Source organism: Saccopteryx leptura, chromosome 2, assembly GCF_036850995.1.
Source record: "Saccopteryx leptura isolate mSacLep1 chromosome 2, mSacLep1_pri_phased_curated, whole genome shotgun sequence".
In the NCBI taxonomy this organism is placed as follows: Eukaryota; Metazoa; Chordata; class Mammalia; order Chiroptera; family Emballonuridae; genus Saccopteryx; species Saccopteryx leptura.
In genome coordinates this window covers 94,596,638-94,609,057 of record NC_089504.1, presented here as the reverse complement: position 1 = coordinate 94,609,057, position 12,420 = coordinate 94,596,638, and the positions used below count along the sequence as shown (strand labels likewise).

General features: G+C 33.3%; 1 protein-coding gene across 4 annotated transcripts in view; it reads left to right on the top strand.

The window, feature by feature from the left end:
* Window positions 1–12,420, top strand: part of ERCC6L2 (ERCC excision repair 6 like 2) — a 130,823-nt gene that overhangs the window by 45,149 nt on the left and 73,254 nt on the right. For all 4 annotated transcript variants that reach the window (XM_066368332.1, XM_066368331.1, XM_066368333.1 and 1 more), the window contains 5 exons: window positions 522–683; window positions 1,082–1,289; window positions 5,907–6,047; window positions 7,341–7,454; window positions 7,742–7,861. In XM_066368332.1, the coding sequence (XP_066224429.1) occupies window positions 522–683; window positions 1,082–1,289; window positions 5,907–6,047; window positions 7,341–7,454; window positions 7,742–7,861 (745 nt within the window). The remainder of the gene's footprint in view (window positions 1–521; window positions 684–1,081; window positions 1,290–5,906; window positions 6,048–7,340; window positions 7,455–7,741; window positions 7,862–12,420) is intronic.

The following is a 12,420-nucleotide window of genomic DNA, read 5'->3' as shown; positions in this document are numbered from 1 at the left end:
TGGACAACTGTGCTTTCTGTTCTTCAGTATTTCCCCTACTGCGTACTTGAAATCAACCATTTCTCCATGGGGCTCCAGTTTCTTTTAGTGGATTGACTGCTATGGGTACTCATTGCTACTGAGGTAACATGGATTCTAATATAATACAACTTTTAAAATCATGAGTTTATATTGATTTTTTTATTCAGAGTTAACATTACAAGTATTGCATCCTATATTTTATATTTATTTCTCTTGTTTATTACTTTAAATTTTTTATTATTTTAGTGGTTTAAATGAATTGTTTTATTTCACCATCATTCCACAGAATCTCTCTACTCTTTTGTCTCCATATACTTTTTATTTTCATGGGTTGTCTAAACCAGCGACCATATAACTAGGTGAGAATGCTGTGGAATCATCAGAGTCATGAGGGGGAAAAATCTAATATTTTGGTAGAGGAATCTGCTTTCTAAAAACCATATAGGCTAAGAAAGGGACATTTTCTGAGCCCTTTGCCCTTTTTTTTTCTCGCTTAATAGTTTGGAATGGTCAGCTGTCATTGTGGATGAAGCTCATAGAATCAAGAATCCAAAGGCTAGAATAACAGAAGTTATGAAAGCTTTAAAATGTGACGTTCGCATTGGCCTCACTGGAACCATTCTTCAGAACAACATGAAGGAACTGTGGTGTGTTATGGACTGGTGGGTAAAAGCACTTTCCTTGTTTGGAAAATTATTTAATACATCTTTAACTTCATGTTACCTTGTTTGCTAATTAGTTTCTGTGGGGAAAAAACACGATTATTTGTTTACAGAAGTGTTTGATCCCAAACATTGTATGCTGAGTAGAGTCCCATGAAAACCTGTCTTAATGTATTAATCTTGGTTCCTGAAGTAAATATCTGAAATAATTTATCAATTTTATCATCATTTTAGTTAATTACTGAAAAACTGTCACAGAAAAAGGATGTTATATTTACTTGCCTTTTGTTATTGCCGTCATTAACAAACAAGTGACTTAGTCTAATTCTTGAAGCCAATGTTTTTCCTTTTAGATAATTTAATAAAGCCCTAACACTTTTCTTATTGCCTTTATGAAGGGCTGTGCCAGGACTTTTAGGTAGCATTGTCAACTTCAAGAAGCAGTTCAATGACCCAGTAGAACATGGTCAGAGGCACACAGCAACAAAAAGAGAACTAGCGACTGGCCGCAAGGCCATGCGAAAGCTTGCTGAGAGGCTGTCTGGGTGGTTTCTCAGGCGGACCAAGGTTCTAATCAAGGATCAGTTGCCTAAGAAGGAAGACCGGGTAAGAACTGCATTTGTATACATTATTAATTTCAAATGATATTTTATTATTTTCTGAAAAATTTTTAAGAGGAAATGTATCTCCTGGGATATTTTTAAATATAGTTTTTTCCTTTTTACTTAGTGTGAAAAAAATACTTTATGAAGAATTTCAGAAAACATTAATTGAGGCCAAGCATTTTCCTTACTAACCTGTCAGCTAATAGGTGTATTGTTAGTTTACATTAAACCCATTTCTCTTATTTTAGAACAAAAATATTTTTATGTATTTCTTCCTCAATGAAGAAAGAAGAGCTTCTTTCCCTAATGTTTATATTTTGTAATTCCTACGTTGTCTTCTATCTCCAATTCAGCATATTCTTTAGTACCTTAACTGTAGCTACCTGACCAGAGTGGTTAAAAACTTTTTATTACAGACTTGTTTCTTTAAAAAAAATTTTTTTAATTTATTTATTGATTTTAATGAGAGAGGTGAGGAGAGAGAGAGAGAGAGAGAGACAGGAACACACATCTGTTCCTCTATGTGCCCTAAGCAGAGATCAAACCAGCAACCTCTTCATATCAGAACAATGCTCTAACCAACCAAGCTATATGGCCAGTACAAGATTTGTTTCTTTTAGAATACTATTTGCAGTGACACAACTAATTTAATTTTATAACTTTGTAGGATAATTACAATTAAATTATATTAATTGTTTAAGAAAATTTGAAGAGTTGACCTTAGGAGGATTTTTTTTTTAAATATAGTAGTTCTCTTTTATAGTTTTTAATTGTGTGGCTCTTCTAACTCAGGCAATGGAATAAAGGTTCCATTAATTATTATGAACTAAATCTAACTAATATTGTCCCAGGTTATGGAAATCCAATTAAATTCTTTCTAGTTTTAGGGCATCCTGTTGATTATTACTTTAAAGAGAGAGATTTGAAAGGAAAATATGATACTGAATTGCAAGTTGGGGAAATTGATATAAAATTTGAATTTTTATGTAAAGCAAATGTTATTTAACTGGAAAACTTCATGAACCTCCATTTTTTCAAAGTGTTTTGTGCAATTTAATGTGTGTTATTTAGTCGTCTATCTAGAAGAACAACAAACTATAAAAATTATGAAAAGAAAGTTGCACATAAAAGTTTAGAGATTGTGCTCTGAAATCAAATCATAGGTTTGAATCCTCACTCCCCTACTTAAATGAGTTTTACAACATTTAATGCTTGGCTAAGTCTCTCACTTTGTTTTCTTTAACTGTTACATGGGAATGATGATAACAGTTCCTGCCTTATATGGTTGCTCTAAAATGTGTGACATGTAAGAAGTGCTCAGTTATGTTATTACATGTTTTAATAATACCAACCCAACAATCAAATACTTAGGAATAAATTTAACCAAGATGGTGAAAGACCTGTACACCAAAAACTGTAAGACATTGATAAAAAAAAATTGGAGAAGATGCAAATAAATAGGAAGATATCTTGTGCTTGTGGATTGGAAGAATCAATATTGTCAAAATGATTTAAACTATACTACAAAGCTACAGTAATCAGCTTTGTAGTCTAGCTGATGTATGGTACTGTCATAAAAATAGACACATAGACCAATGACATAGAGTAGAAAGCCCAGAAGGCATATACAGTCAACTAATGTTTGACAAGGGAGCCAAGAATACTCAAAAGAGAAAAGATAGTCTTTTTAATAAATGATATTGGGCAACTTGGGTATTCACATGTGATAGAATGAAGTTGGACTCCTATTTTATACCGCTCATAGAAAATTAACTTGAAATGGATTAAACACTTAAATAATAAGGCCATGAAACTATAAAACTCATAGAAGAAAACATAGGGAAAGATCTCCTTGACATTGGTCTTGAAGGTGTTTTTTTGGATATAACACCAAAAGCACAAGCAACAAATACAAAAATAAAACAAGTGGGACTGCATCAAACTAAAAACTTCTGTACAGCAGAAAAAACAACAGAATGAAGAGGCAACCTACAGAATGGGAGACAATATTTACAAACTATCTGATAAATGGCTAATATCCAAAATATATAACGAACTTATTCAACTCAATATCATTAATAATAACAATCTGATTAAACAGTAATTTGACCTGAATTGACATTTTTCCAAAGAATACATACAAATGGCCAAGAGGTACATGAAAAGATGCTCAACATCACTAATCATCAGGGAAATGCAAACCAAAACTACTATTTGGCATTGCCTCATACCTGTTAGAATGGAAATTATCAAAAAGACAAGCAATAACAAATGTTGGTGATGATGTGAAGAAAAGGAAACCCTTGTGCACTGTTTGTGGGAATGCAAATTGGTGAGTTCCTATGTAAAACAGTATGGCAGTTTCCCCCCAAATTAAAACTAGTACTACCATATGGTCTAGAAGTCCTACTTATGGGCATAGAGCCAAAGAAAATGAAATTACTCACATAGAGATATTTGAACTCTCATGTTCATTGCTGCATTATTCACCGTATTGAAGATATGGAAAAAACCTAAAATGTCTGTTGACAAATGAATGGATAAGGAATTTGTGATATATAGATATAAATATGTAATGGAATATTATTCAGCCATAAAAAAGAAGGAAATCTGTCATTTGTGAAAACATGAATGGAGACCTTGAAGTCATTATGCTAAATGAAATGTCAGACAGAGAAAGAAAATAAATGTATGATTTTACTTATATGTAGAATATTTATTTTAAAAAGATACTCAGAAACAAAGAGTAGAACGGTGGTTGCCAGAGGCTAAGGGGCAGGGGAAATGAAGAGATTAAGCAAAGGGTACAGATTTCTAGTTTTAAGATAAATTCTGGCCCTGGCCGGTTGGCTCAGCGTAGAGCGTCGGCCTGGCATGCGGGGGACCCGGGTTCGATTTCTGGCCAGGGCACATAGGAGAAGCGCCCATTTGCTTCTCCACCCCCCACCCCTTCCTTCCTCTCTGTCTCTCTCTTCCCCTCCCGCAGCCAAGGCTCCATTGGAGCAAAGATGGCCCGGGCACTGGGGATGGCTCCTTGGCCTCTGCCCCAGGCGCTAGAGTGGCTCCGGTCGCGGCAGAGCGATGCCCCGGAGGGGCAGAGTATCACCCCCTGGTGGGCAGAGTGTCCGCCCCTGGTGGGCGTGCCGGGTGGATCCCGGTCGGGCGCATGCGGGAGTCTGTCTGACTGTCTCTCCCCGTTTCCAGCTTCCGAAAAATTAAAAAAATAAATAAATAAATAAAAGATAAGTTCTGCAGATCAAATTAATAGCGAAGTGACTCCAGTTAACAGTACTATTGTGTATACTTGAAAGTTGCTAAGAGAATAGATTTTAAATGTTCTCATCACAAAAAAATTAAAATGTCATTATATAAAGTAATAGATATGTTAATTAACCTTGTTGTAATAACTTTGTAATATGTTTATGTATGAACTTATGTTGTATACCTTAAACTTACACAATGTTATATGTCAATTATATCTCTATAAACCTGGGAAAAAATAATAATAACAAAATTTCCTCCATACTTTAATCATCGACCCCCATCTTCTATATTTATTTTATTTTTGTATTCAAGTAGAGTCAAAATATAGCTTAATATTTTATGTATAGTTTTTTTTAACCTACATTGTTTTATATAGACATCTCTGTATTTGCATGGAGACACAGTTTTGTCTTTTCTTGACAGTAATTTTCTATTATAGTGATATATACATATAAATATTTATAAATTGATGGCTTTTTCCTATTATTCAGATTGCTCAAAGACCTACAATGGGTATATTTAGTTTTATGACCCTAGTTACATACAGCTATACCTAGAAGAATTTTACCAATTTCCAGTGCTACTGGAAATACAAGGTAAATTGTATCCCCCATAACTTGCGGCATTATTTTATCATATTTTTTTCTCTTTTTAAATTCAGGCACAAAATAGCAACTTATAGTTGCTTTATGTGTATTTACTTAACTCTTATAATTACTAGTTTTGCAATTTTATAGGAAAATATTAAATATAAATATTTTAGCTTATCTATTTTTTTTCTTATCTATTTTATAATATGAAGTTTTTTATATTTTTCTAAGTTTTGCAATATGGTAATTATAATTTGTACAGTTGTTCCAAAAATTTCCATTGTATCCTATCCAGTTTTTTATTTGACCTAAATTTTAATCATTTTTTTGCATGATAGACCAATTATGTGGAACCCTGAAAATACCCACAATTTTGAGAAGTATGCAGGGTGAGGCAAAAGTAGGTTTATAGTTCATGTGAAAAATAATACAGTAATTTATAAATAATAACATAAGAATAAACTCTTTGCCTGCTTACAATTGTAAGCCTACTTTTGCCTCACCATAAGTTTTTTTCATATTTTTATTTTTTTAATTAAATAAACTCAGATTTTTTAAAAATAAAGTTATAATTTGTATATTTAGTGGTAGGATGGTGGCAAAAAATATAGAATTGGGAGAAATGATCATAATTCTATATCTAGAAGAAGACAACTCAGCTTATGAGCAGGTTTCACTGTTTCAGTCTATGAAATCCGATTTACGTTGTGATTATTACTGTTGTAGAAAAAATACTAATGGTTACCTCGTGCTTTTCTTGGCAGATTGTATACTGTTCTCTGACAGATTTTCAGAAAGCTGTCTATCAAACAGTATTAGAAACGGAAGATGTGACTTTGATACTTCAGTCTTCTGAGCCATGTACCTGCAACAGTGGCCGAAAAAGGAGAAATTGTTGTTACAAGGCGAGCATTTCAGTTTGATATTTTTACTCTCTTGTTTTGATTACATAGTACTCTATTGTAAGTAGCAGGGTTTTTCCCAGACAGGTCTTTACTTTAGAAGCCATAAATTAATAAAAAGGGATTGTTTTAAAAATATTTTCCAATATCAAATAGTAATCAAAGCAAAATAAAAGATTCAAATATATTTTCAAAAAACTAGTTTTTGTTGTTTTTTTTGGGTTTTTTTAGTGGGGTGGTGGAGGCAGGAAGGGAGAGAATGCATCACTTGAAGCTGGGGCACTTTAGTTGTTCACTGATTGCTTCTCATATGTACCTTGATCGGGGGGCTCCATCTGAGCCAGTGACCCCTTGCTCAAACCAACAACCTTGGGCTCAAGCCAGCGACATTGGGGTCATGTCAGTGATCCCACACTTAACCTGGCTACCTCAGGATTTCGAATCTGGGACCTCAGCGTCCCAAGTTGATGTTCTATCCATGTACCACCAATGATCAGGCTCAGAAAACTAGTTTTTCAAAGTAGCTTCAATTTGATATTGTCCATTTCAGCTCTTATTGAGAAGTATCCCATCTTCATCTTGAAGTTTCATTTTACTTTCAGGAAGTCTTATTATCCACTAACAGTAAACTTATTCTTTAATTGCAGGCTTAAGATATTATTCTGATGTGAGAGATAGTTTTATTTGAAACTGTATACCATAGAAAGTAGTTTGTTTTTATTTAGAAACAAATATTTTTTACCTTTTATATATATTTCCTGCCCCCTTTTCACCTCTTATTATCAAGTTACCTGTCACATAATTTCATACATAGAGGAACCCTACATACATATTTATCTAGATTGATATGTGTTCTGTTTCTCATTATTTGTTCTTTTTAGCCACTTCAATTTTTTGTAATAGCACAGATTCCTAGGAAACACTGCAGTATAAAGAGAGGCGAGGGGAAAGGGGCCTGTGCAGCCCCGCCACCTTACCATATGGTATTATTGCCAGGAACCTGCTATGGCAGCATCGCTATAACTACATCAGGAGGATGAATACTTTCTGGAGTGAGGAGATTCTCCCTTCCTTCAAAATATCACTTTATTATGGTTCACCAAAAGTATGCCTCCACATTAGTGATTCACAGATATCTTGTATAAACAGTTTACCATTCGTTTCTCAGAATGTATTGTGCCAGTAGTAACCCAATAATAAATATTATTGTAAGTGATATATTTTGTGATGTAAGTAGTTACATAGTCATGTTAGCCCTTTGCTCGTTTTTATTTTCCATATTTTCTCTGGTTGCAGACCAATTCGCGTGGCGAAACAGTGAAAAGCCTGTATTTCAGTTACCTTGCAGTCCTTCGGAAGGTAGCTAACCATGTCTCGCTCCTGCAGGCGGCCAGCGCCTCCGGACAGCAGGTCTGGGTTGCCTTTTAAAATGTCTTTGTGAGGCCATCTGGGATAAATATTTGATATTTGATATGAAATTTCCTAACCAAAATCTTTAAGTTATTCTTGAATGAAATTTAAGAGAAAACTGACTTGCTCATTTTTAAATTTACATGTCAAAGAAGTATATGCACTTAAGTTTTTAATCAAAGTGAGAAAATTTAAAGTTAAAATTACTTTAAAATTTTTTATATTCAATTTATACAGGTTTAAATGGTTAAGTTGACATTCCTTTTCGTCTGCCTCTTCCTCTTAAGGAAACACTCATCAAAAGAATATGTAATCAGGTATTTTCCAGATTCCCAGATTTCATGCGGAAAAGCAAACATGCAGCCTTTCAAACACTTTCTGACCCAAAATACTGTGGAAAGATGAAGGTGAGTGCTCTTCAGTTTGCATACACATAAGGATGATAGACAAAATATTTATCAGTGACATGACAGGGACACCAGCTAATTCAGAAGAGACGGTGGCCAAAGATAAATGGTCCAGTTGTATCTGCATTTACTAGCTTACTCTGAACGTCCATCGGCGAGTTCTCAATTAGAACAGTTATGTCAAATACACTTCAAACCTTCCTGCATATTGGATTCATATCCTCTTATAAAATATACACTGTTGCCACATGTATAATAATTTGTCTTCAAATTTTAAGGAGCTAATCTACCAGATATGTAAATGCTAATGCAAAATACGAGGATGAGGATAGGTAGGAGCTCAGAATTAGAGAAAGAAACTTTTTGAAGAGTTCTCTATGAAAACTCTTAAGAGTTTTCAAGGCCTCTATGTTGAGACTGAATTTTTTGCCTCTTTTTTACTTGCCAACATAGATTGCAAGGTTGCAGATCTTATTTGTGCAAGTGAACGTCTGTCATACACCAGGATACTGCCCTCTGGGTGTGGTCTTGATGATGGGTTATTGAGGGAGGGGTCTGAAAAGTTGAAAGTAGAATTAGGTCCACCAACCATGACCCAGGCCTCTGGGCATTGCCTGTCATAGCAGCATAAAATAGTTTCCAGCCTCCTTGTAGCAGAACTCAGTTGTTTAACCCTTAATAACTATCAGGAATCTTTATTTATGGATATTTATGGATTTAGAGATTTTTTTACAAAACAATTTCCAACTTTATGTTTTAATTAACAAAAAGTAAGTTATTTCTTTTGGCAAAAAAATAAAAAGGAAGTAATTTAAAATAGGTGTGTTTGTTTTTAATCCTGGAAATACTAGCAGGAAACATAGCAGTTAATCTGCATAAGCTCCCCATTAAAATTAATAAAAATTTTAAAAAAATCTGCATAAGCTCACCATAGTTTAGTTTGCCTGGACCTCTAAATTTTATGATATAAAATGTAAACTAGGGAGATTACCTTAAAACGTTTTAAATGTATTTTTTTACTGAGATAAAATTGACATATTACATATAACATATTAGTTTAGATATACAAGATAATGATTTGATATGTGTAAATATTTTGAAATGATTACTATAGAAAGTTTAATTAACATCCATCTCCTCTCATAGTTAAAATTTTATTTTATTTTTTGTGATGAGAACTTATAAGATCTATTCCCTTTCAAAATACACAATATGGTATTGTTAACTGCAGCCACCATGCTGTACAACACAGCCCCGGGACTTACCTATCTTATGGGAGCTTGTACCTTTTGACTGCTTTCACCCATTTCACCTGACCCCCACCACCACCCCCTGCCTCTAGCAACCACTAATCTGTTCTCTGTACCTATGAGTTTGATGTTTTGTTTTGTTTTAAGATTCCACACATAGTGAGATCATATAGCGTTTGTCTTTGTTAGACTTATTTCAACTTCACATAATTCCCTTAAGCCTAAGGTCTATCCATGTTGTCTCAAATGGCAAGATTTGACTTCTTTTTCTGTGGCTGAATAATATTACATTGAAGATATTACATATATGTGTGGTTTTATTTCTAGGCTCTCTATTCTGTTCCGTTGACCTGTGTCTGTTTTTATGCCAATGCCATACTTTTTTTGATTATTATCTCTTTGTAATAAAGTTTGAAATCAGAAAATGTGATGACATTAGTTTTGTTCTTAAGGTTGATGTGGCTATTCAGGGTCCTTTATGGTTCCATTCAGATCTTAGGATTGTTTATTCTGTTTCTGTAAAACAATGCCATTGGAATTTTGATAGGGATTGCATTGAATCTGTGGATAGCTTTGGGGTAGTATGAACATTTTAGCAATATTAATTTAATCCATGAGCACAGAATATCTTTCTATTTATTTGTATCCTCAGTTTCTTGCATCTGTGTCTTAAAATCTTCATACAGGTCTTTCATCTTCCTTGCTTATATCTGTTCCTAGGTATTTTGTTATTTTTGGTATAGGATTGTTTTTCTTAATTCCTCTTTCTGATAGTTCCTAATTAGTATATAGAAATGCAACTGATTTTTGTATATTGATGTTGTATCCTGCAACTACAGGGTGGGGCAAAAGTAGGTTTACTGTTATGAGGATGCAAAACACAGAGTTTATTTTTATATTATTACTTATTGTATTATTTTCCATATGAACAACTGTACACCTACTTTTGACCCACCCTGTATACTTAATTTGTTTATTAGTTCTAACAGGTTTTTTGGGGTTTTTAGGGGGTGGAGTCTTCAGGGTTTTTCTATATATAATATGTAATCTACAAATAGAGGCAGTTTTACTTTTTTTCTGATTTGGGTGACTTCTCTTTCTTTTCTTTCCTTTTTCTTTTTCTTTCTCTTTTCTTTTCTTTCCTTTTCCTTCCTTTTCTCTTCTTTTTTTTTTTCCTTTCCCTAATAGCTCTCTGGCCAGGAGTTCCAGTACTATGTTGAATAAAAGTGGCAAGAGTGGGCGTTCTTATCTTGTTCCTGGTCTTAGAGGACATGCTTTCAGTTTTCACCACTGACTGAGCAAGTTAGCTTTGGAATTGTCATATATGAACTTTATTATGTTGAAGTATGTTCTCTCTATCCCCCTTTGTTGGGTGTTAGGTATTTTTAAAATAAATAGGTTTGTTCTGGTGAGAATACTCTATGGCAGGGGTAGTCAACCTTTTTATACCTACCACCCACTTTTGTATCTCTGTTAGTAGTAAAATTTTCTAACCACCCACCAGTTCCACAGTAATGGTAATTTATAAAGTAGGGAAGTAACTTTACTTTATAAAATTTATAAAGCAGAGTTACAGCAAGTTAAAGCATATAATAATAATTACTTACCAAGAACTTTATGTTGGATTTTCGCTAAGTTTGGCAGAATAAATCTTTATAAAACAACTTACTATAGTTAAATCTATCTTTTCATTTATACTTTGGTTGCTCCGCTACCACCTACCATGAAAGCTGGAACGCCCGCTAGTGGGCAGTAGGGACCAGGTTGACTACCACTGCTCTATGGTTTATTATCACAACATATATTTTTTAAAATTTTTATTTATTGATTTTGTTTTCTTAGAGAGATGGGGAGAAATATATATTTCAAATCAAATCATTTACTAACAACAGTAAATTTATTTTTGTCATCCATTTATTGACTTATTTATTTTAAATTAAAAATATAAAAATTTCCATTAATTTAGAACTGAGCACTAATTATCCCATAATTTAAGCCGATAGAATATCTCCAAAAATCATGGCTTCTTTTGAAAACTGCATTATCTATTGTTATTTATTTAAATTTCATTCAATGTGACTTCACTTAAAGTTAAAACTCGTAAAATTAAATGAAAATTTATAACCCTGCAAGTTATATTTTTTATATTCATTAAATATATGATTTAAAGCACACTGTTTATTAGAGTTATATATTTAGGGTAATAGTTATATATTTAGGAACTAAGATAATTATTGCATTTGTATTTTGTTAAGATTTTTAGAAGGGTAAAAACAAGCGTAAATTGTTGCTGGAGGCTAGGTGTCTTTGTATGTGAAAGAAGCATGTAATTTGCTTGTTTTGTCAGAGAGCACCAACAAATCAGAGACTGACAGTAATAAGCTATCAGTAATTAAAATAAAAAATAAGTAATATTTTTAAGACTCTGTTTCATCATTTTATTAGCAACATCATGGGTGATTTAGTGATTGAAAACCAATAGACTTATTATGGATTTATTGCCTAGAGGGTTAAAAACTCCAAGTTGCGTATACTTTAATACAGGTGATTAAAGGTCCTAGTTCTGTTTCTCTTATTATAGGTTAGCCTGCAGGTGCAATTTATTTGTGGACATCATACCCACTGTATCCTTTGTAAGCTTTAAAGCTACACTCATGACTCCAACTCTTTTAAGTGTCAAGGTATTTGTTGACCTCAACTACTATGCAAGGGTCTAGTCACAAATTGCACTCATTTCCGTATAAGAATCCTCATTTTTTCTTTCCCTTGGGGAGTGCCACAAATCCACTTACTATTGAGGGGGGAGGACTAGGAAGCACATTTTAATGCTATTAGAATCACACAAGGGTCATGTTAATCTGTATGCCTAATTTGAGTAAAATTAGATCCAACATTACTAGCTGTGAGCATTCACAAATTTTTAAGATTCCTTTTTAGGTGGATTGCCTAGGTCTGTGAAGTCTAAGTGAGTGATAAAACATTGGGTCTGTCCCAAGACTAACCTATAATGAATATACTATCATTTCTGAAATTTCTAATAATGGATGTTAGTTTATAGTTATTCATTTAGTTAATGAGTCTGTTTTTTAAATTTTTTGAACTAGCCTAATAAACACCTCTAGTCCCAAAACATTCACTTTTCTTATTCTTTTGTTTTTACTGTAAGATATTCAAGAATACCTAAGAATGCAATAGGTATGATACTATTCCAAACAGTAAGAGTGGATTTCTGTGCAATATGTCTATGATTTAAAATATTAATATCTTTAAGAGAATGAAAATACAAGCCACAGGCTGGAAGAAAATATT